Source organism: Dermochelys coriacea, chromosome 1 (assembly GCF_009764565.3).
Source record: "Dermochelys coriacea isolate rDerCor1 chromosome 1, rDerCor1.pri.v4, whole genome shotgun sequence".
Classification (NCBI taxonomy): domain Eukaryota; kingdom Metazoa; phylum Chordata; order Testudines; family Dermochelyidae; genus Dermochelys; species Dermochelys coriacea.
This window is the reverse complement of record NC_050068.2, coordinates 322,372,028-322,397,741: the sequence shown is the minus strand read 5'-3', so window position 1 is coordinate 322,397,741 and position 25,714 is coordinate 322,372,028. Positions and strand designations below refer to the sequence as shown.

The 25,714-nt window shown below is 48.1% G+C and overlaps 1 protein-coding gene across 3 annotated transcripts in view; it reads right to left on the bottom strand.

Moving 5' to 3' along the window:
* CERK (ceramide kinase) overlaps positions 1 to 24,905 on the bottom strand; it is an 80,789-nt gene extending 55,884 nt beyond the window's left edge. The window contains exon 1 of one of the 3 annotated variants that reach the window (XM_038373224.2): positions 24,407 to 24,905. In XM_038373224.2, coding sequence (XP_038229152.1) covers positions 24,407 to 24,548 — 142 coding nt within the window. In that variant the 5' untranslated portion in view covers positions 24,549 to 24,905. Of the gene's footprint in view, positions 1 to 2,444; positions 2,560 to 24,406 lie in introns of those variants that run through there. The other 2 variants (XM_043496395.1, XM_043496390.1) reach the window with 2 other exon arrangements.
* Between the last annotated feature and the right edge of the window lie 809 nt (positions 24,906 to 25,714).

Genomic DNA, 25,714 nt, shown 5'->3' with positions numbered 1-25,714 from the left:
TAGGATTACTACACTAACTTACAAAGCCCTACTGTACTAGTGCTAGGTACTGTACAGACACCAGACAAGTCTACTGTCTTCACAGGAGAAGACTGCCCCAACCTTAAGCAAGGTAAGAAAAATGTAGTCCATGATATGGGTAAATTTTCCAGCTCTTCCTCCTCCAATCTCAGTCCAAATACTAGCTCAAGAGTGAGACTAATATCGAGAACATTCCCACAAGGTTCTGAAAAGTTGTCATGTTACATACAGATGGACAAATGTCATTGAGATGAATGTACGGCCTCACTTCATTCTGCCAATAGAACATTGTGGTGAAAATACAAGGTCAACAAACAGTAGCCTAGGATCCTTGTCCACTGCACCTATTCCCTCCCCGATAGAATGGGTAGTTTCCACAAGTAGGTGCTCAAATACAAATGCATAGAGCAAGCTACAAAAGGGACCCTACTAAAATCATCCCCAAACAGGATGGCTTTATCTGCAACAGCCTGAAATATCAACCACAAAAAACCACCCACAGAAGTAAGTAGTAGGGCAACTCTCTCAGAGAATTTGTTGAGCAATTATTCCCCTTGAAAATAATCCACACTAACCAATCTACTAACCCCATAGATCTCCATAATAGTTTTACACTATACTGAAATGTGTTAGTGGAGTTCATTGCTATTTACACCAGTGTAATGGGATGATTTAGTTGGTGTTGGTCCTGCTTTGAGCAGGGGATTGGACTAGATGACGTCCTGAGGTCCTTTCCAACTCTAATATTCGATGATTCTATGTGTGAGATCAGTATCAGACCCATCTGTACAGTGTAGTTCATTATGGCCCTGTCTACACTACTGCTTAAGTTGATGTAACTTATGTTGCTCAGGTGTATGAAAAATCACCCCCCTGACCAACCCAAGTTACATTGACTTAAAGCATGTCCTCCCCATGCTATGTAAGCAGGATACGCTCTCCTGTCAGCAAAGCGTGTCTTCACCAGATGTGGTGCAGCTGCACCGATGTAGCACGGTACTGTAGACTAGCCCTAAGTTTGTCCTGGCTGAAATAATACATACATACATACACACACACACACACACACACACACACACACACACAGTATAAGTTTTAAACAAACAATTTAATACTGTACACAGCAATGATGATTGTGAAGCTTAGTTGAGGTGGTGAAGTTAGAGGGTAGAAGAGGGTGGGATATTTCCCAGGGAATGCCTTACTGCTAAATGATGAACTCGCATTCAGCTGAGCCCTCAAGGGTTAACACATTGTTAATGTAGCCGCACACTCTACAAGGCAGCATAAATGGTGTGAGGGGAGACAGCATGGCAGACAGACACACACACCCTGTGTGTGTGGGCCAGGGGAGGGGGGTGGGGCAGAAGAGAGAGATACACATTGCCCCTTTAAGTACACTGAAATCATTCTAAGTACATTGCCTTTTTAAATAGATCAGGAAGTTGAGACAGCAGCTGCGGCCAGCAAGCTCTATCTGTCCTGAGCCCTGTTGTGTCCCCACCCTGCTCTATATGGAGGTTTAAGTGGGGGAGGGCTGGCATAGGGGGAGGGGGACATCCTGACATTAGCCCCCTTCTTCCCCCCTCCCCTGCACAGCAAGCAGGAGGCTCCAGGGAGCAGCTCATGGCAGTGGGGGGAGGGACATCTGAACTGCCGGCAATTGGTAGCCTGCTCGGCAGCTGCTGCACAGGGAACTTAGGGGAGCAGGGAGCTGATAGGGGGCTGCCGCTCCACCCTGGTTTCAAGCCCCCACCAGCTAGCTGCAATGGGCTGCTCTTCCTGCAAGCAGTGGACAAAGCAAGCGGCTGCCAAACAACGTTATAAGGGAGCATTGCACAACTTTAAACAAGCATATTCCTTAATTGATCAGTAACGTAACAACGTTAACCGGGACGACTTTAAGTGAGGAGTTACTGTAAATTGGAGTTGAGGGATGACCTCTGGTTCACTCTGAAGCATGTGTGTAGGTTCCTTTAAATGTGTTTTCTCTTTAATTCTTTTACCTTAAGAATAAATGTGCTTGCTCAGAAGGAAATCAGTGGTAACTTATAACTTGGGGCAATACATTGCTCATAGCCCTTGGAGTGAAAGCAAAGTGCAGGCACTGGCCTCTTAGGCAGTTTGGCTTGCTGGGGATATCACAATGTGAGGCAGGGAGCCACACTGCCTTAAAATCCCTGGTAAGGAGGGAGAGACACACCAGTCTCTCCCAAGAGAGGTGATGGCTGGGAGCTGGAAACCTGAAGTCGGAGCCCTTCCTGGGCCACAGAGGGGGAATATGAACATAGCTGGCTGAAAACTGTGACATATATACATTTAAATACACAAGCATCAGAAAAATACTACAAACACTGGCTAATATTGTGTTTCTAACCGCTTAGTTCCTCATCAGCTCTTCAGAGTGATGTTAGAATGATTACCTGATGTAACTGAAGTTGAGACTGTTCTTAAATGGATATATCTATAAAGAAATAAAGTGTCAGCATACAGTATGCTACTTGTTGCTTTGCTAATATACATTTTGTGTGATATTGGCAAGTGACAATACTTAGGATTCTCTCTTTCCTTTATATGTAAAGAAAAAATGAACACCGCTGTTTTATTGTGACACACAAGAAAAGCAAGCACAGTGAAGGTCAGTGTGGTATTCTAATCACGAGAAGTGCAATTTTAAAGATTATAAAGACACAAAAATGTAGGGCTGGAAGGGACCTCAAGAAGTAATCAAGTCCAGCCCCCTGTGCTAAGATAGGACCAAGTAAATCCAGAACATCCCTGACAAGTGTTTGTCCAAACTGTTACTAATAAACCTCAAATGATGGTGATTGAAAGTCTGTATACTTACCCTTAACTACCCTTAGAATTAGGGAATTAGAGAAATTAGGAAAAATTTTCTAATATCTAACCTTATGCTCCCGTGGTGCAGATGAAGGCAGGATTTGTAGTAATGGGCTTAAAGGGACATAGCAAACAATTGATCACCATCCTCTTTATAACACCCCATAACATATTTGAAGACTTATCAGGTGTCTTAGTTTTCTTTTCTAAAGACTAAACATGCCCAGTTTTTTTTAAACCTTTCGTTTAGGGCTGTTAATTCATTGCAGTTAACTCACGCGCTTAACTCAAAAAAATTAATAGCAATTATTTGCAATTTTAATTGCACTGTTAAACAATAGAATACCAATTGAAATTTATTAAATATTTTGGATGTTTTTCTACATTTTCATATATATTGTATTCTATGTCATAATTTAAATCAAAGTGTCATTTTTATTACAAATATTTGCACTGTAAAAATCAAACAAAAGAAATAGTATTTTTCAATTCATCTTATACAAGTGCTGTAGTAGCAATCTTTGCCATGAAAGTGCAAGTTACAAATGTAGTTTTTTTTTGTTACACAACTGCACTAAAAAACAAAACAAAGTAAAACTTTAGAGCCTAGGAGTCCTCTCAGTCCTACTTTTTGTTCAGCCACGCCAAGACAAACAAGTTTGTTTACATCTACAGAAGGAGGAAGGAAGGAGACTCCGCTGGTTGGGAGGCATGAGATGCGATGTCCTGAGGTTGGGGGTTCCACGACCACCACTCCCAAGAGGAGAAGGCGGGTGGTGGTGGTCGGGGACTCTCTCCTCCGGGGGACTGAGTCATCTATCTGCCGCCCTGACCGGGAAAACCGAGAAGTCTGCTGCTTGCCAGGGGCTAAGATTCGTGATGTGACGGAGAGACTGCCGAGACTCATCAAGCGCTCGGATCGCTACCCCTTCCTGCTTCTCCACGTGGGCACCAATGATACTGCCAAGAATGACCTTGAGCGGATCACTGCGGACTACGTGGCTCTGGGAAGAAGGATAAAGGAGTTGGAGGCGCAAGTGGTGTTCTCGTCCATCCTCCCCGTGGAAGGAAAAGGCCTGGGTAGGGACCGTCGAATCGTGGAGGTCAACGAATGGCTACGCAGGTGGTGTCGGAGAGAAGGCTTTGGATTCTTTGACCATGGGATGGTGTTCCATGAAGGAGGAGTGCTGGGCAGAGACGGGCTCCATCTTACGAAGAGAGGGAAGAACATCTTTGCCAGCAGGCTGGCTAACCTAGTGAGGAGGGCTTTAAACTAGGTTCACCGGGGGAAGGAGACCAAAGCCCTGAGGTAAGTGGGAAAGCGGGATACCGGGAGGAAGCACAGGCAGGAAGGTCTGTGAGGGGAGGGCTCCTGCCTCATACTGGGAATGAGGGGCGATCAACAGGTTATCTCAAGTGCTTATATACAAATGCACAAAGCCTTGGAAACAAGCAGGGAGAACTGGAGGTCCTGGTGATGTCAAGGAATTATGACGTGATTGGAATAACAGAGACTTGGTGGGATAACTCACATGACTGGAGTACAGTCATGGATGGTTATAAACTGTTCAGGAAGGACAGGCAGGGCAGAAAAGGTGGGGGAGTAGCACTGTATGTAAGGGAGCAGTATGACTGCTCAGAGCTCCGGTACGAAACTGTGGAAAAACCTGAGTGTCTCTGGATTAAGTTTAGAAGTGTGTGCAACAAGAGTGATGTCATGGTGGGAGTCTGCTATAGACCACCGGACCAGGGGGATGAGGTGGATGAGGCTTTCTTCCGGCAACTCACGGAAGCTACTAGATCGCATGCCCTGATTCTCATGGGTGACTTTAATTTTCCTGATATCTGCTGGGAGAGCAATACAGCGGTGCATAGACAATCCAGGAAGTTTTTGGAAAGCGTAGGGGACAATTTCCTGGTGCAAGTGCTAGGGGAGCCAACTAGGGGGAGCGCTTTTCTTGACCTGCTGCTCACAAACCGGGTAGAATTAGTGGGGGAAGCAAAAGTGGATGGGAATCTGGGAGGCAGTGACCATGAGTTGGTTGAGTTCAGGATCCTGACGCAGGGAAGAAAGGTAAGCAGCAGGATACGGACCCTGGACTTCAGGAAAGCAGACTTTGACTCCCTCAGGGAACAGATGGCCAGGATCCCCTGGGGGACTAACATGAAAGGGAAGGGAGTCCAGGAGAGCTGGCTGTATTTCAAGGAATCCCTGTTGAGGTTACAGGGACAAACCATCCCGATGAGTCGAAAGAATAGTAAATATGGCAGGCGACCAGCTTGGCTTAATGGTGAAATCCTAGCGGATCTTAAACATAAAAAAGAAGCTTACAAGAAGTGGAAGGTTGGACATATGACCAGGGAAGAGTATAAAAATATTGCTCGGGCATGTAGGAAAGATATCAGGAGGGCCAAATCGCACCTGGAGCTGCAGCTAGCAAGAGATGTCAAGAGTAACAAGAAGGGTTTCTTCAGGTATGTTGGCAACAAGAAGAAAGCCAAGGAAAGTGTGGGCCCCTTACTGAATGAGGGAGGCAAGCTAGTGACAGAGGATGTGGAAAAAGCTAATGTACTCAATGCTTTTTTTGCCTCTGTTTTCACTAACAAGGTCAGCTCCCAGACTGCTGTGCTGGGCAACACAAAATGGGGAAGAGATGGCCAGCCCTCTGTAGAGATAGAGGTGGTTAGGGACTATTTAGAAAAGCTGGACGTGCACAAGTCCATGGGGCCGGACGAATTGCATCCGAGAGTGCTGAAGGAATTGGCGGCTGTGATTGCAGAGCCCTTGGCCATTATCTTTGAAAACTCGTGGCGAACGGGGGAAGTCCCGGATGACTGGAAAAAGGCTAATGTAGTGCCCATCTTTAAAAAAGGGAAGAAGGAGGATCCTGGGAACTACAGGCCGGTCAGCCTCACCTCAGTCCCTGGAAAAATCATGGAGCAGGTCCTCAAAGAATCAATCCTGAAGCACTTAGAGGAGAGGAAAGTGATCAGGAACAGTCAGCATGGATTCACCAAGGGAAGGTCATGCCTGACTAATCTAATCGCCTTTTATGATGAGATTACTGGTTCTGTGGATGAAGGGAAAGCAGTGGATGTATTGTTTCTTGACTTTAGCAAAGCTTTTGACACGGTCTCCCACAGCATTCTTGTCAGCAAGTTAAGGAAGTATGGGCTGGATGAATGCACTATAAGGTGGGTAGAAAGCTGGCTAGATTGTCGGGCTCAACGGGTAGTGATCAATGGCTCCATGTCTAGTTGGCAGCCGGTGTCAAGTGGAGTGCCCCAGGGGTCGGTCCTGGGGCCCGTTTTGTTCAATATCTTCATAAATGATCTGGAGGATGGTGTGGATTGCACTCTCAGCAAATTTGCGGATGATACTAAACTGGGAGGAGTGGTAGATACGCTGGAGGGGAGGGATAGGATACAGAAGGACCTAGACAAATTGGAGGATTGGGCCAAAAGAAATCTAATGAGGTTCAATAAGGATAAGTGCAGGGTCCTGCACTTAGGATGGAAGAATCCAATGCACCGCTACAGACTAGGGACCGAATGGCTCGGCAGCAGTTCTGCGGAAAAGGACCTAGGGGTGACAGTGGACGAGAAGCTGGATATGAGTCAGCAGTGTGCCCTTGTTGCCAAGAAGGCCAATGGCATTTTGGGTTGTATAAGTAGGGGCATAGCGAGCAGATCGAGGGACGTGATCGTTCCCCTCTATTCGACACTGGTGAGGCCTCATCTGGAGTACTGTGTCCAGTTTTGGGCCCCACACTACAGGAAGGATGTGGATAAATTGGAAAGAGTACAACGAAGGGCAACAAAAATGATTAGGGGTCTAGAGCACATGACTTATGAGGAGAGGCTGAGGGAGCTGGGATTGTTTAGTCTGCAGAAGAGAAGAATGAGGGGGGATTTGATAGCTGCTTTCAACTACCTGAAAGGGGGTTTCAAAGAGGATGGCTCTAGACTGTTCTCAATGGTAGCAGATGACAGAACGAGGAGTAATGGTCTCAAGTTGCAATGGGGGAGGTTTAGATTGGATATTAGGAAAAACTTTTTCACTAAGAGGGTGGTGAAACACTGGAATGCGTTACCTAGGGAGGTGGTAGAATCTCCTTCCTTAGAGGTTTTTAAGGTCAGGCTTGACAAAGCCCTGGCTGGGATGATTTAACTGGGACTTGGTCCTGCTTTGAGCAGGGGGTTGGACTAGATGACCTTCTGGGGTCCCTTCCAACCCTGATATTCTATGATTCTATGATACAGGAGAGAATGATGCCCTCTTATTTACAATGTTACCAGAAAGTGAGAACAGTCATTTGCCATAGCACTTTTATAGCCAACATTGCAAGGTATTTATGTGCCAGATATGCTAAACATTCACATGCCCTTAATGCTTCGGCCTCCATTCCAGAGGACATGCATCCATGCTGATAACGGTCATTAAAAATATGTTAAACAAATTTGTGACCAAACTCCTTCGGGGGTGAGGGGGAGGAGAATTGTATGTACCTGCTCTGTTTTACTGGCATTCTGCCATATATTTCATGCTACAGCAGTCTTGGATGATGACCCAGCACATGTTGTTCATTTTAAGAACACTTTCACTGCAGGTCTGACAAAACGCAAAGAAGGTACCAATGGGAGATTTCTAAAGACAGCGACAGCACTCAACTCAAGTTTTAAGAATCTAAAGTGGCTTCCAAAAGCTGAAAGGAATGAGGTGTGGAGCATGCTTTTAGAAGTCTTAAAGAGCAATACACCGATGCGGAAACTACAGAACCCGAACCACCAAAAAAGAAAATCAACCTTCTCCTGGTGGCATCTTACTCAGATAATGAAAACAAATGTGTGTCAATCCACACTGCTATGAATTGTTATTGAGCAGAACCCACCATCAGCATGGACTAGGGTGACCAGACAACAAGGGTGAAAAATCGGGACATTGGGTGGGGTGGAGGTAACAGGCCCCAAATATCAAGACTGTCCCTATAAAAATTGGGACATCTGGGCACCCTAGCATGGACACATGTCCCCTGGAATTGTGGTTGAAGCAGGAAGGGACATATGAATCTTTAGCGCCTCTGGCACATAAATATCTTGCAATGTCAGCTACAACAGTGCCATGAGAAGGCCTGTTCTCAATTTCACGTGACATTTTAAACAAGAATCAGGCAGCATTACATCCTGCAAATGCAAACAAACTTGTTTGTCTGAGCGACTGGCTGAACAAGAAGTAGGACTGAGTGGACTTGTAGGCTCTGAAGTTTTACATTTTTCTGTTTTTGAGTGCAGTTTTTTGGGTACATAATTCAACATTTGTACATTCAGCTTTCATGATAAAGAGATTGCATTACAGTACTTGTATTAGGTGAACTGAAAAATATTATTTCTTTTGTTTTTTTACAGTGCAAATACTTGTAATAAAAATAAATATAAAGTGAGCACGGTACACTTTGTATTCTGTGTTATAACTGAAATCAATATATTTGAAAATGTAGAAAATAGCCAAAAGTATTTAAATAAATGGTATTCTATTATTTAACAGCGCAATTAATCATGCAATTAATTTTTTGAATCTTGTGATTAATCACAATTTTTTTTAATCGCTTGGCAGCCCTACTTTCCTTATAAATCAGGCTTTCTAAATCTTGTATCATTTTTGTTGCTCTCCCTTGGATTCTCTCCAATTTGTCTACATCTTTCCTAAAGTGTTGTGCACAAAAGTGGATGCTATACTCTAGCTGAGGCCTCACCAGTGCCAAGCAATTACCTCCCACATCTTATATTAACAGGACTGTCATTATGTATCTTAAATTATTAGCCTTTCATAGCTGCATCACGTTGTTGACACACATTCAGTTAATGATCCTTTCAGGAATGATCTAGTTATTACTTAGCCCTGCCTTGACTGCAGGGGACGGGACTAGCTTACCTGTTAAGGTCCCTTCCAGTTCTACACTTCTATGATTCTATAACCCGCAGATCCTTTTCAACATTTAATCTGATATTATCCATTTTGTAGCTGTGCCAGGATCGCATCATCATGTAGAAGAATCAGAGTCTGAAAAAGAAGGTCTCATCAGCAATTTGAGAGAGAAAGGGAGAAGGAGAGCAAGACTTCATGTTCTGGATAAGAAACCACACACAGGCAGATGGGGAAGAGACAGTGGACTCCTTAGGGGGCTCTGGCCTACAGCCAAACATGCTCTGGAGTGGTAGGAAACAGAGGTAGGGTATTCTGTCTACATCTGTATCTCTCTTTTGGTATCTAAATAAAGATTAACATTTAGAATCTTGTGCAAAGTCTTTGTGTCTGTTGGCTTCACTATCACATGCCCCTAACAGTGAAACCCAACCCAGAGAACCCACACAGCTGGAATTCTGGGATAGGGTGTGCTTCAGCTACAGGGGAGCCTGACAGGGTGTGGTGGTGGTGGGGGGGGTCCAAGCACTGCTCCCAAAGGCTAGGCAGTTGGACTGTGAGGTTACAACTCTCAGAAATGGGTGATAGAACACCTGTACCATGAAAGTGTGCCTAGAGACCCCAGCCAGGGGCAATGCCTGGACTCTGTTCAGATTCACCAGTTTAAAGCACTCAAATCCCAGTGAAGTGGGACCCAAACACAACAGACTGGTGGATATCAACCTAGGAGCTCTATCAGGGCTGTAAATGTGCGACAGCAAGAACGGAACTGTTTTCATTCAAACTGAGTACTGTACTCTGAAAATATTTCTTTATATTTCACATGTGCTCACATTAAGAAAAATGCAAGAGATGAAAGTAATAGGAAAGAATATTCACTTCAGTCCCCGGAAAAATCATGGAGCAGTTCTTCAAAGCAATCATTTTGAAGCACTTGGAGGAGAGAAAGGATTCACCAAGGGCAAGTCACGCCTGACCAACCTCATTGCTTTTATCATGAGATAACTGGCTCAGTCGATGTGGAGAAGGCGGTGGATGTGATATACCTTCACTGTAGCAAAGCTTTTGATACGGTCTCCCACAATATTCTTGCCAGCAAGTTAAAGAAGTATGGATTGGATTAATGGACTACAAGGCGGACAGAAAACTGGCTAGATTGTTGGACTCACTAGGTAGCGATCAACGGCTCGATGTCTAGTTGGCAGACAGTATCAAGTGGAGTGCCCCAGGGGTCTGTCCTGGGGCCAGTTTTGCTCAACATCTTCATTAATGACCTGGATGACGTGATGGATTGCACCCTCAGAAAGTTTGCAGATGACACTCAACTGGAGGGAGAGGTAGATATGCTGGAAGGTAGGGATAGGGTCCAGAGTGACCTAGACAAATTGGAGGATTGGCCAAAAGAAATCTGATGAGGTTCAACAAGGACAAGTGCAGAGTCCTGCATTTAGGACGAAAGAATCCCACATACTGCTACAAGCTGGGGACCAACTGGGTAAGCAGCTGTTCTGCAGAAAAGGACCTAGGGATTACAGTGGGTGAGAAGCTGAATATGGATCAACAGTGTGCCCTTGTTGCTAAGAAGGCTAACAGCATATTGGGCTGCATTAGTAGGAGCACTGCCAGCAGACAGAGGAAAGCGATTATTCCCCTCTATTCAGCACTGGTGAGGCCACATCTGGAGTACTGTGTCCAGTTTTGGGGCCCCCACTACAGAAAGGATGAGGACAAATTGGAGAGACTCCAACAGATGACAACAAAAATGATTAGGGGGCTGGGGCACATGATTTATGAGGAGAGGCTGAACTGAGGTTATTTAGTCTGCAGAAGAGTGAGGGGCCTTCAACTACCAAAACGGGGGTTCAAAAGAGGATGGCACTAGGCTGTTCTCAGTGGCAACAGATGACAGAACAAGGAGCAATGATCTCAAGTTGCAATGAGGGAGGTGTAGGTTGGATATTAGGAAAAACTATTTCACTAGGAGGGTGGTGAAGCACTAGAATGCCTTACCTAGGGAGGCGATGGAATCTCCATCCTTAGAGGTTTTGAAGGCCTGGCTTGACAAAGGCCTGGCTGGGATGATTTAGTTGGGGTTGGTCCTGCTTTGAGCAGGGGATTGGATTAGATGACCTCCTGAGGTCTCTTCCAACCCTAATCTTCTAGGATTCTATTAATATATATGCATATTGCACTGAGTACTTAGTATGACAATTTCTCCCATTGACAGAAACATGAGCTTGTAGAACTTCTCATTACATACTTCCTACCAGTTTTATTTTAGATTATTCAATTATATAAGGAAAAGTGATGGGCAACCTACAATACAGGGGCTGCTGCCACATTTCCCCATAATTTTCATTTACCCCATAGGAACATTAGCAATTCATTTGAATTTTATTGGCTGACCTAATCTTTGTCTAAAGACCTACTGTCCCATACACTTTGAAAGTGTCACAATGGAAGTGAAACCAGACCAGAGAGCAAATTGAATATCTGTATTAATTTGTATCTTAGAGGCTCCCACTAAATATGGCACCATAAAAAGTGAGATATCAGAGTTTACAATCTAAGGCCATGTCTACACTACCCACCACATCAGCGGGTAGTGATCGATCCCCGATCGCTCTGCCGTCAACTCTGGAACTCCACCATGGCGAGAGGCGGAAGCGGAGTCGATGGTGGAGTGGTGGCCGTCGATCCCGCGCTGCGAGGACGCAAAGTAAGTGATTCTAAGTCGATCTAAGATACATTGACTTCACCTATGCTATTCTCATAGCTGAAGTTGCGCATCTTAGATCGATCTCCCCCGCAGTGTAGACCAGGCCTAAAACACAGTTAGAAACAAGGAGAGGGAAGGAAAGGTGAAGAAATGTGCCCAAGGTCATATAGCAGAGGTCATTGGCAAGGCCAGAAATAGAACCCAGAGGCTTGGTCTGATACCTTGTTTGCTACATGATGCTCTCTATTATGAAAGTGCAGTCAAAAAGCTCTACACATTTATATTGGCAAACCAAACTCAAAAGTTTCATATTAGATATCAGGGAAATTACAGCTCCTCTACAAATGACTGGCAAAGCGACACCTAAATGCTGAATTGACTCCAGACACTTAAATCAGGAAGAGATCAACAAATTGTAGTGATTTTTTTTTTCCAAATAGAATGATTGAAAACCTGGAGGAACTGATAACAAAATATTAAATGTGAATCTTGGCTACTCAATAACCAAATGTAATTAATAACTAATGACTATGTATGTGATTTTGAGGTATGGTTGTGGGGCAAGAAACCTTATATATTTGAAGAGCATTAATATACCAAGGAAGAAGTAGTGTAATGAAGTAACGGAGGAGCAAAGAGATAATTTAAGTTAAACTTGAGGGAATTTTTTTTTTCCTAAACACTGAACTCTATTAGACCATAGTAGTCTCCCAAAGAAAGTGGAAGCCCATTGTGTTGCTTATTTACACTAGACTGAAGAAAACTCTTGAAAATATATTCTAGTTAATAACCCTGCATTGGCAGGGGTAGGAGAAACTAATAGGCTTTTTCATTTGTAATGCCTATGATTTAAATCCTACATACGACAGTATGAATACAGATGAGCTTTATATCTAACAGTTCATTAGAGGTCTTTATAAGTACCACATATAACTGAAAGTCAAAACATTTTTCCTGACAAAAGGAATTTTTCACAGAGCAGGCATACAAGCCTCAAGACTTTCCACAAATCCTCCTAATTTGAAAATTTTTAAATTGTTAGTTTTTCAGATTAAGCTTTATTTTTAATCTCTGCATGCAGAATGAATTCCCCTCTCCTCCCTTGCAAACTGTTCCCTTTTGGGAAGTTTGAGTGAATTCTCTTTAACGGTTTCTGTATTTGGGTAGGAAGGAGACAAGTGGGCATTTGAACACTCTTTATGAGCAGTCCTTTCCTGCTTCCTGCCCACCAGCGTTTTCCTGTTTTATAGAAGTACCAAATAACTTTCACAAAAGATAAGTCCAAATCCAAAAGGTCAGATAATAGTTGGAAGGTAAACAGCCCTCAAGAAAGTGCTACCTTTGCTAAGTTTGAGACAATGATTGTTTTAATTTAATGATCACTGATAACTGCAAGCCACTCATAAAAATGCATAATTGTATACAGCTGTGCACAGGTAAATTTATAGTTAGATATACTGCAGAGTAATGCCTTGATCGTGAAGGATCAACTTTTAAAAGGCAGTCAATCTTTATCAAATTACTGCCTCTTCACTCAGGTACTTTTGGGTGGTTGCCAAACCTCCTCATAAGTGTTTATATTTTAGCAGCACACATTTCTTTCATATTCCCAAGTCCTTGTAAAGACTGTACTGAGGCCTCCAGAGCACAGAGAACCTAAAAGGCAACAGGAGACACCTGTGAAACTCTAGTAGCTAACTGCACATTCCACAAATCACACATCAAGCAGTTAAAAGGAGCATGCATGCATCTGATGAAGTGAGCTGTAGCTCACGAAAGCTTATGCTCAAATAAATTTATTAGTCTCTAAGGTGCCACAAGTACTAATTTTCTTTTTTGCACTTCAGATACTGAGATTCTTCATAAAGTGTAGCTGTGCCTCCAGAAGTGCATTTGCATATTTCCTTGTTTTTAATTCTTTATTTACCAATGTGTCTTAAACAGACTTTTGCAGGACTGCAGCCAAATTTGATAACAGGGACTGCCATGATTCTCCAACCTACCTAGTGCTTCGGAAGACAAACCAAGAAAAGTCAAGTTCATTGTGCTTTTTCACAGCTCTCAGCCAATCTCAATTTTTTGCATGTAGAATGACCAGACACAACATTCTATTTGCAAAGGATTATGGGGGTATACCATCTGCTTTGCAGCAGCCATCTTGCCCAGTCCACGCCCCATCCCAGCAGAAAATAATCAAGAGCAGATAGAAGCATATAAGCAGCCATTGGTTCCGAACGAAACTAGAGTGCTGGGAGCACGTCCAGTAGGTTCTGTGGCTCTTTCATGGTCTGGAGCAGGGGTTCTCAACCTTTTTCGTTCTGAGGCCCCTCCAGCATGCAATACTGTGCCACAAGTGTTTTTCTGCATATAAAAACCAGGGTGGCATTGGGGGTAGCAAGCAGGGAAATTATTTGGGGCCCCACTCCACAGGGGGCACTGCGAGGCTAAGATGCTCAGGCTTCAGCACTAGGTGGTGGGGCTTGGGGCGGTGGGGCTTCAGCTTTCTGCTCTGGGCCCCAGTGAATCCAATGCTAGCCATGTTTGGTGGCCCCCCGGGGGCCTCATACCACTGTCTGAAAAGTGCTGGTCTGGAGGAAGTATATCATCTGCACAGAAGCCACCAGTTCAAAAGCAGCCCCACTGTAGCCTATGCATCAACTAACTACTAAGGGTATATCTACACAGCAATGTGAGCCCGGGCTCAAGCCTACCTCCCCTTTTACCCACACACCAATTGCACTAATCTAGGGCTCGGACCTAGGATCCCAAGATCCTGCAGGGCTGGAGAGTCCAAGCCTGCGTTAAGCTAGGACCAAAGGTCCAAGCCCTACTGCTTTCCTGTGTGCATGCAGCACTGGCAGTCTTCTACATATATCCAAGAATTCCTGGTGGAAGAAGAGCAATGTTACTGGTAGCAAGAACAGCGGCCAGACGTACCATTATTGCCTGGCTGAGTGCGCTTCCCCTTCCTACTCCTGCAGCTCCTCACTGCTGCATGGAGCTTGCCTGGAGCAGGGAGCAAAGTTGACCAGCAGGAGGCAGCTGCCAGAATGTTGGGGGGTTGCAGAGCTGAGCCTGAAGCTCTGCCACTCCCCCGGCCTGCAGGGCAGCCGTTTAGTCCCTGCTCCGCTCTCTGTCCCTTGGTCCCCACTACGCACGCCCGCCCACCCCTCCCAGGGCTGCATGTGCAGATTCACCCAGGCAGCATGCACTGTGAGGGCAGTGAATGGGAGCCAGCCCTAAAATTTCCCCACTGCCTCCCGAGGATTCCTTATTTCTGCCTCCAGGGGTGCAGCAGGGATAAGGATAAGAGATCCTGGGGGGTGCTGAAGCACACTGCACCACAAGCCTTGAGGATGCACTTCACTGGCTCTGCAGCTGGCAGCAGCCAGGCTGGGGTGTGTGTCTGTTTTTACTCTGAAACCTACATTTTATGTTAAACTTCAAAAAACAAAAACAAAAACAAAAAACCAACCAACCGACACCTTCATTGATCATCCCATTTTAAAAATTAAGAATTGCAAAATTCCATTCTAATAGTCTGACAGCCCTAGAGATTGATGCCCTAATTATCCTCAGAATAGGTGCATCTGCGCATGTTCCTGCCCATGTGACTCAGCCTAGAGGTGGAGAGCCCAATTCTCAGATTAGATGGTAGTTCATTATAAAGACTTCCCAAACTTACTCCTGAGGGAATTCTGTGCCAAATAAAATAAAAAAATAAAAATTCTGCAAACTTATTTGTCAATAAATAAATGTAGAAGCTCCAGCATGGCAGTGGGGAGCATAGGCCACTGGCTGCATGGAATGGAAGAACATGCTGCAGCCCCACCCTGGGACACAGACTTGACAGTGAGGCTGCACCCGACCCTAACACAGCGCAAGGACCGGACCTGCCCCAGAAACATCCCGGGACCCCGCCGCTCTACAGCAGACGCACCACGTGTTGGCAGGCAGGCTAAGCCCAGAAGGACCCAAGTATGGAAGGGCTTAGTATGGGGGGGACATAGATGTGGGGTGAGAGGGTTCTGTGTTGGACAATCTGGGTGCCGGCAGCTCAGCAGAGGGGTCCAGGTGCGGGGGGGGGGGGAATCTGGATGCACAGGGGCTCGCTGCGGGAAATTCTGGGTTCAGTGGCAATAGGACTCCACAGGAGGGTCCAGGTGAAAGTGATTGGGGCTCAGTAGGGGGGTCTGGGTGTGGGGAGATGGCGCTTTGGGATACATTTACTTTGACTTCGGTGTATGCACTTCAGTGTGGATGCCAGAGCTCGAGGTTCGAGCACGGGTTAGAAAATTCATAACCTAGGATTAAAATGTGATTTAGATGCTCACTCCCAGGGTTCCCTGACAAGGGTCAGCTGACTCAAGTCCCACTAACAACAGGCTCACACTGCTGTGTAGACATACCCTTAGGCCTGGTGTACACTACGGAGCTAGGTCGACGCAAGGCAGCTTACATCAGCTAACTATGGAAGTGTCTACACTTAAATTTCACTCCCGTTGACGTAACTGCCCTGCTAAGCCAACTCAATTTGACCTTCGCAAGTGGCATCAAGTTAGGTCTATGTAGTGTCCTGTTTCTGTTTACAGACCATGCTTTCACTTCCTTGTTTTTTAAAAAGTGAGACTTTTATACTTATTACAAAAGTACAATTCGCTGAGAAGAAAGAACTTCGCTATTAAGTCCAGTGCTGGATTAACTTTTTGTGGGCCTGGTGCCAAACATATTTGTGGGCCCCCCCTGAGGAATTATTGTAAAAGGGGTTGAGGGCAAAAGCACAGGGGGGTGGGAGCTAGAGTTGGTCCCTGGAGCAAGGGAGGAGCCGGGGTAAACTGCAAGCACAGCCGGGCTGGGGAGGGAGTAAAGAGGACCTCCAGCCCCTGCCCACATAGAGTGGGTACCTATTTGGTTCTAGCCCGTTCTCTTCATCTCTCTCTGCACTGAGCTGCCTCTCCTCCCGCAGCAGCGGGACAGTTTCTCTTCCAGCCCTCTGGGGTAGGTGTTGGGAATGGGAGGAGTGGAGGCTAATGTGGTTACTCCTATAACTGGACTTTTAGTTTCCAGTCAGCACTGCTAACCAGAAACTCAGGTCCTGTTTTCTACTTGATACCTGACAACCGAGCTGCCAGAATAGCCTGGGGTGAGGGGGAGAAGCGATCATTTTTAAAAATGAGAGGGCTAAGCCTTAAGCGGGGGGGGGGGGGGGGGGGAAAGAGAGAGAGAGGGAAGGAAGTGGTGGGTGGGCTAGGGAGTGGAGAGGAGCTAATGGGCAGGGGCCATGTCTGCTGTATTGCCCAGGTAGGCTGGAGACTGTGGGGATCAGCTAACACAGTATCCCCAGCCCAGGTGACGTGAAAGCCAGTGGTAGATTTAGAGTTAGTGGAACCCCCAGCCTTGTCCTCAGCTTCATTTTTGGGGCCCCTCCTTGGGACCCAACCAAGAAAAAGAACATTCTCTTTTATCTTCCCCCGCCTCCGTTTTTCATTATTTTTTTCTTCATCCTCCTCCTATAAGGAATAGCAAGTAAATGAAAATAAAGTGAGCTACAAGTGCAATCAAGGTACTCTAACTTATTTTTCCACAGACCGCTTGAAAATTGTGGAAGGTCTCGACAGACCACTTAATGATCTCTCCAAATATAAAAAAACATTGGGGTGCAGGGGCAGGCCAGGAGCTAGGGTGAGGGAGGGGGCTCAGGGTTGGGGCAGGACGTTGGGGTGTGGAGCGCTTACCTGGGGCAGCTCCTGTTTGGTGCTAGGGGTGCAGGTGGGAATGGGCGTGGGTGTGCAGGAGCTCCCGTTTGGTGCTCAGAATAGGGGTGGGGATGTGCAGGAGTCAACACATGGGGCTGGGGAGGTGTGAATGGGGTGCAGGGTGGACATAGGGCTGGGGGTGTGGGCTGGGGTTTGCTCATATACTGGAGGGGGTATACCCCGATTTCAGCCCCTTCCCCAAGGCCCCAATGCTTCTCCTCCTCCCCCCTGGAGCAAAGCAGGCTGAGGCTCTGCTCTTCCCCCTCCCTTCTGCCGGCAAACAGCTGAGCAGCGGCAGAGAGAGGGGAAGGGGCGGAACGCAGCACGCTCAGGGAGGAGGCCGGGGAGGAGCTTGACTGCCGGCGGAGCCGGCAGCATCAAGCTTCTGCCCCCACAGGGGAGATCGGGGGTGGGGTGGAGAAGAGCAAGCTGGGCTGGGACCCCTTTGGACTGTGGACCTGGTGCCATGGTAAATCCGGTACTGATTAAGTCTGATACACTTTGCCTTACACCTTCTTTGAAATTGATTTTTTTCTAAGAATTTACAATAAATCCTCAGTCCTGCAATTAAAGCCAAGTTTACATTAGAAATTTGTTAAATGTTGACATGTCAGACGTTTACATGAGCAAACATGGAACTGGTAACAATAAAATTCTTAGTGTGCATTAGACTGATTATGCAGATAGTTCTTAATTAGGACATTTAAAGGGCCACTTCCAAAACAAAAAATGTATCTTAGATACACAGCTGATACCTGAAAAATATTATTCACCATTTAAACCTATTTCAAGGGTAAAGTTTACATTGAGTGCAGCCTGGTTTGTATTGAGGCATACCATTTTTGCAGAGGATTAGTTTGTATTACATAATCTGTCATTGCATCTAAACAAAAACTTATAAATTCAAATCAAAATATTTATATTAACACAAGAGTTAAGAGTAAACATAGTTAAGAGTAAATGTAAAGTTAACTAATACTATGAGTGCACAAAATAGTGGGAAATGTACGTACAGCAGGCGTGGGCAACCTGCGGCCCACAGGACTAATGCGGCCCGTCAGGGTAACCTGCTGGCAGGCCGCGAGACAATATTTACATTGACAGTCCACAGGCATGGCAACCTGCAGCTCTCAGTAGCTGTTGTTGACATACAGTGTACAATTTGAAAGAACGAGGAGTACTTGTGGCACCTTAGAGACTAACAAATTTATTTGAGCATAAGCTTTCGTGGGCTAAAGCCCACTTCACCAGATGCATGCAGTGGAAAATACATACAAAGATTGGACAGAGACAGACAGAGACACAGACAGAACATGAAAAAAATGGGGGTTCCCATACCAACTCTTAACAAGACCAATCGATTAAGGTGGGCTATTATCAGCAGGAGAAAAAAAACTTTTGTAGTGATAATCAGGATGGCCCATTTCAAACAGTTGACAAGAAGGTACGAGTAACAGTAGGGGGAAAATTAGCATGGGAAAATAGTTTTTAGTTAGTGTAATGACTCACCCACTCCCAGTCTTTATTCAAGACTAATTTAATGGTGTCCAGTTTTCAGATTAATTCCAGTTTTCCTGTTTCTCGTTGGAGTCTGTTTTTGAAGAGTTTTTGTTGAATAATTGCGACTTTTAGGTCTGAAATTGAGTGTCCAGGGAGGTTGAAGTGATCCCCGACTGGTTTTTGAATGTTCCAATTCTTGACGACTGATTTGTGTCCATTTATTCTTTTACATAGAGACTGTCCGGTTTGGCCAATGTACATGGCAGAGGGGGCAGTGCTGGTACATGATGGCATATATCACATTAGTAGATGCACAGGTGAACGTGCCTCTGATAGCGTGGCTGATGTGATTAGGCCCCATGATAGTGTCCCCTGAATAGATATGTGGACAGAGTTGGCAACAGGCTTTGTTGCAAGGATAGGTTCATGGGTTCGTGTTTTTGTTGTGTGGTTGCTGGGGAATATTTGCTTCAGGTTGGGGGGCTGTCTGTAGGCGAGGACTGGCCTGTCTCCCAAGATCTGAGAGAGTGGGGGATCATCCTTCAGGATAGGTTGTAGATCCTTGATGGCGCTGGAGAGGTTTTAGTTGGGGGCTGAAGGTGATGGCTACTGGCATTCTGTTACTTTCTTTGTTGGGCCTGTCCTATGGTAGGTGACTTCTGGGTACTCTTCTGGCTCTGTCAATCTGTTTCTTCATCTCAGCAGGTGGGTACTGTAGTTGTAAGAATGCTTGATAGAGATCTTGTAGGTGTTTGTCTCTGTCTGAGGGGTTGGAGCAAATGCGGTTTTATCTTAGAGCTTGGCTGTAGACAATGGATCTTGCGGTGTGATCTGGATGGAAGCTGGAGGCATGTAGGTGAGTATAGGGTGGTGTTTATGTGACCATCGCTCATTAGCACCGTAGTGTCCAGGAAGTGGATCTCTTGTGTGGACTGGTCCAGCCTGAGGTTGATGGTGGGATGGAAATTGTTGAAATCATGGTGGAATTCCTCAAGGGCTTCTTTTCCATGGGTCCAGATGATGAAGATGTCATCAATGTAGAGCTGGGGCATTAGGGGACGAGAGCTGAGGAAGCGTTGTTCTAGGTCAGCCATAAAAATGTTGGCATACTGTGGGGCCACGTGGGTGCCCATAGCAGTGCCGCTGACTTGAAGGTATACATTTTCCCCAAATGTGAAATAGTTGTGAGTGAGGACAAAGTCACAAAGGTCAGCCACTAAGTTTGCCGTGACATTATCAGGGATACAGTTCCTGACAGCTTGTAATCCATCTTTGTGTGGCATGTTGGTGGAGAGGGCTTCTACATCCATAGTGGCCAGGATGGTGTTCTCTGGAAGATCTCCACCTCCCAGAGGAGTGGCGCTGCCAGGGAGCCGCAGTAAAGGTCACGGACAGTGAATTTTTGTTTATTGCCCATGACCTGTCCGTGACTTTTACTAAAAATACCCATGACTAAATTGTAGCCTTACCTATGCACACTATTTAAAATTTAATAGGAAATTTGATATTCATATGCAGGAAGTTTCCTAAAGATAACTCCATTATTTCTAATTCCAAATTTCTTCAAACTTGTCAGACACTTCTCTTCCAGTGAGTTGAATATGTATCCCAAGTTTGAAGTTAAGCTTTTTTACATACAAATAGATACACAAGATCAGTTTTCTAACTATGTGAATAACTTCCCTTATCTCACAGTCATATGACCTAGGAGACTTCACAAGACTTGGCAAAAAGTTTCACTTTTCAGCTGAGGGATCATGCAACAGCTCAAAGGATAAACTTATCTGGAAGGTAATAAGTGCCCGAAGCTATAGTGGCTTAACATTAAAGTGCTTCCTCGACCATAACGAAGTCAGCTAACAAACAAAAAGGAAAGGTATGTTTTCATCACTGTTTTAAAGCAACAGTTATTCTACTGTATCCAGCTGCAATTCATTTGAATATGAAAGAGAAAAACCACTATGTACTAAAACAATATTTAATGCTTTGAAGTTTTCAGAAAATAGTGTAAACATATTAGCCTGTGTTTTTGTACTCCAGCTAGACTGTCATGTGTTCTTGTGGTCGACAGAAAGAGTCAACATTCATACAAAGGATGCTCAAATCATATGGTCTGAAAAGCGTACTTACCTGCAGTTACAAGACCTAGGATTACTTTAACTGACTAGTTTAAGACCCATTTCTTTCCATGTCAAGGAGTATACATTGTCTAAGCAGTTGGTGTATTGTGACTGCTGATTATGCTAAACACGGTAGTTCCACTTGTTATCTTGTCCTTCCTCATTTTCTTCTCACACTTACCTGTTACCATGAAGCCAAAGAATATTTGTAAAGGCACAGTGGTATCTGCACTGATATATGATCAAGGTATATCCCCAAGATGCAAAGTAGCACCAGTATAATGGGGCCTTGACCCACAGTTATGCTGTGGTAGTAATTTAGAGGCCTCATAAGAGTAAAGGTTGTAGTTGCGTGGTGTTAAGAGGAACGCTGAGAAATGCTGGAATTATTAAGCAGTCAGTTCTGCAAACATAGTGCAAGTTTCAATTTCAATTGCAAACACACTATTTCACAGATGCAGTTTTTCTGAAGTCTCAAATGGCACATCCATTACATGATAAAAGTATTAAATTACATTGTGGCTTGAATATTTTAATAAATATTCTTGTTTTAGATCTCATTGCTGTAACATATTCCAGCTAAAACCCCTAACTTCAATGGCTCTCCAAGTGACTAAAAGCCACCTGCAAGATCCTCAAAATGTGTACTTTTTCTAGCTATTACTAATCTATGTATAATGTGCAGAAACAGGACTATGCACACTTGGCTTTATATCTGCTGACAAGCTCTTGGGGTTGGGCGAGGGGGGAGTAGAAACCACTTCTTAGTGCCTTGTCAAATCATTATGAGCTTGTCAATATGGTCCAAAGTCTATGCATGCAGCCTTTCCCATACTTATGAAGAAACTTAGTGAATGAACCCAGGTGCTGGACCCCACAGTCCTGCCCTAAATATTTGGCTTTCCTACTTCCTTCTCAACATGTCATCTACTGCTTAAACTGTTAGTTAAGAAAAAGTTGCTGATGCTGTGTAAACTAATCAGTATTGCACACATTTTTAAAATTTATTTTTCAGCAACACTCGAGAAGCCTCTAGTAAATACTACACCAAATATATTACAGTAGGCTAAACACCACCACCAAAGAACCAGAACCCCCTGGGACAAGAAGAACATTTCTCAACTCCATTCTGGACCCAAAACGAGAGAAGAAAGAGAAGTAACCTTTGGAACTTTACGCCCTTTAAGAGAAGGCAGACCTGGGCGCAACAGCTTGCACTATTAACTGGTCTGTCCCTTTTCATAAGAGCTGGTTGGACATGGGAAGAAGGTGTCTTATCTTTATAGTGTGTGTGTTACCTCCCCCACACTTCTCAGTGATACACATGCCAAGGACACAAGCAGACAAGAACAGGAACAGGTGCACTCTATGACAACTCCAGAGCCACTGCAACCTCCCCCACATACTATACAACCCCTCACATCTCAAAGCCCCTCCAAACCCGCACTACTGCCAGAGCCCCTCCAGTATCCCCCCACTATACCCCTAAACCCCAGTGCCCCTCTAACCCCACATTATCAACCCCCCACTACTGCCAGAGCCCTTCCAGTGAGCCCCACTATACCCCCACTCCCAAAGCCCCTCCAACCCCACATTATCCAACCCCCCACTACTGCCAGAGCCCCTCCAATGTCCCCCACTATACCCCCACTCCCAAAGCCCCTCCAACCCCACATTATCCAACCCCCACTACTGCCAGAGCCCCTCCAGTGAGCCCCATTATACCCCCCCTCCCAAAGCCCCTCCAACCCCACATTATCCAACCCCCACTACTGCCAGAGCCCCTCCAGTGTCCCCCACTATACCCCCACTCCCAAAGCCCCTCCAACCCCACATTATCCAACCCCCCACTACTGCCAGAGCCCCTCCAGTGTCCCCCACTATACCCCCACTCCCAAAGCCCCTCCAACCGCACATTATCCAACCCCCACTACTGCCAGAGCCCCTCCAGTGAGCCCCACTACACCCCCACTCCCAAAGCCCCTCCAACCCCACATTATCCAACCCCCACTACTGCCAGAGCCCCTCCAGTGAGCCCCAGTATACCCCCGCTCCCAAAGCCCCTCCAACCCCACATTATCCAACCCCCCACTACTGCCAGAGCCCCTCCAGTGAGCCCCACTACACCCCCACTCCCAAAGCCCCTCCAACCCCACATTATCCAACCCCCCACTACTGCCAGAGCCCCTCCAGTGAGCCCCACTACACCCCCACTCCCAAAGCCCCTCCAACCCCACATTATCCAACCCCCCACTACTGCCAGAGCCCCTCCAGTGAGCCCCACTATACCCCCACTCCCAAAGCCCCTCCAACCCCACATTATCCAACCCCCCACTACTGCCAGAGCCCCTCCAGTGAGCCCACTACACCCCCACTCCCAAAGCCCCTCCAACCCCACATTATCCAACCCCCCACTACTGCCAGAGCCCCTCCAGTGAGCCCCACTACACCCCCACTCCCAAAGCCCCTCCAACCCCACATTATGCAACCCCCCACTATTGCCAGAGCCCCTCCAGTGAGCCCCACTATACCCCCACTCCCAAAGCCCCTCCAACCCCACATTATCCAACCCCCCACTACTGCCAGAGCCCCTCCAGTGTCCCCCACTATACCCCCACTCCCAAAGCCCCTCCAACCGCACATTATCCAACCCCCACTACTGCCAGAGCCCCTCCAGTGAGCCCCACTACACCCCCACTCCCAAAGCCCCTCCAACCCCACATTATCCAACCCCCACTACTGCCAGAGCCCCTCCAGTGAGCCCCACTACACCCCCACTCCCAAAGCCCCTCCAACCCCACATTATCCAACCCCCCACTATTGCCAGAGCCCCTCCAGTGAGCCCCACTACACCCCCACTCCCAAAGCCCCTCCAACCCCACATTATGCAACCCCCCACTATTGCCAGAGCCCCTCCAGTGAGCCCCACTATACCCCCACTCCCAAAGCCCCTCCAACCCCACATTATCCAACCCCCCACTACTGCCAGAGCCCCTCCAGTGTCCCCCACTATACCCCCACTCCCAAAGCCCCTCCAACCGCACATTATCCAACCCCCACTACTGCCAGAGCCCCTCCAGTGAGCCCCACTACACCCCCACTCCCAAAGCCCCTCCAACCCCACATTATCCAACCCCCACTACTGCCAGAGCCCCTCCAGTGAGCCCCACTACACCCCCACTCCCAAAGCCCCTCCAACCCCACATTATCCAACCCCCCACTATTGCCAGAGCCCCTCCAGTGAGCCCCACTATACCCCCACTCCCAAAGCCCCTCCAACCCCACATTATCCAACCCCCCACTACTGCCAGAGCCCCTCCAGTGAGCCCCACTACACCCCCACCCCCTCCATTCCCCCCCCATGACCCCAACCCCCAGGCCGTTCGGTCCCCCACGCCTGCCAGAGCCCCTGCAGTCTGCCCCGCACTATACCCTGCCCCCCAGGACCCCGCCAAGCCCGCCCGGTACAACCCCCATCCGCTCCAGTCTGCCCCGGCCCCTCCGCCCGCCAGGCCCCATCACTCACCGCCGTCCCGGCCCCGGGGCGGCTGCGGATCCCGCCAAGACAGCAGCCCCGGCTCCCACTCTAAGGCGACCTCCCAGGCGCGCTGCCCGAGCGCCAACGAGGAGACGAGCCGGGGCCGCCGGCCGCCCGCGGGCTGCTCCATGGGGGCTCAGGGCCGGAGCACGGCTGCCCCGCGACGCATAGCCCGGGCCTGAGGGGCCTCCCCGCTGCTGGGCACCGAGATGGCGGCAGCCGGCAGCTAACGGGGCCCGGCCTCACCGCTATCCGGCTATGGCCCAGCCTGCCCCGAGGGGGGCGGGAGCGTCAGCACGTATGAAAAGCCCCGCCGGGGGAGGAGCCTCGCCGGCTCCGTGCTGCCGGCGGAGAGGTTGCGGGCCCGGCTGCTAAGTCGCCAAGCGGCGCTGGGGCCAAGGGCGGCGCTCCGCGATCCCCGTTGTGGCCAAGCGTCAGGCCGTGCCCGTGCGCCCGCTGCCGCCCAGCGCCGCCCGGGTGTCTCCCCGCGTCTGGCCGTGCCCGTGCGCCCGCTGCCGCCCAGCGCCGCCCGGGTGTCTCCCCGCGTCTGGCCGTGCCCGTGCGCCCGCTGCCGCCCAGCGCCGCCCGGGTGTCTCCCCGCGTCTGGCCGTGCCCGTGCGCCCGCTGCCGCCCAGCGCCGCCCGGGTGTCTCCCCGCGTCTGGCCGTGCCCGTGCGCCCGCTGCCGCCCAGCGCCGCCCGGGTGTCTCCCCGCGTCTGGCCGTGCCCGTGAGCCCGCTGCCGCCCAGCGCCGCCCGGGTGTCTCCCCGCGTCTGGCCGTGCCCGTGCGCCCGCTGCCGCCCAGCGCCGCCCGCCTGTCTCCCCGCGTCTGGCCGTGCCCGTGCGCCCGCTGCCGCCCGGGTGTCTCCCCGCGTCTGGCCGTGCCCATGCGCCCGCTGCCGCCCAGCGCCGCCCGCCTGTCTCCCCGCGTCTTGCCGTGCCCGTGCGCCCGCTGCCGCCCAGCGCCGCCCGGGTGTCTCCCCGCGTCTGGCCGTGCCCTCTGCCCCCTGCTGCCCAGCGCCACGCTGGACGCTCACAGCATCAGGCCCTACCCATGAGCCCTCTGCCACCCAGCACCGCCCGGCTCTCTCACAGCATCTGGCCCTGCCCATGTGCCCTCTGCCCCCTGCCGCCCACGATGCTCACAGCATCTGGCCGTGCCCATGTGCCCTCTGCCCCCTGCCGCCCAGGATGCTCACAGCGTCAGGCTGTGCCCATGTGCCCTCTGCTTCCAATGCCCAGCGCCGCCTGGGTCTCACACCATCAGGCCCTACCCGTGAGCCCTCTGCCCCCTGCCG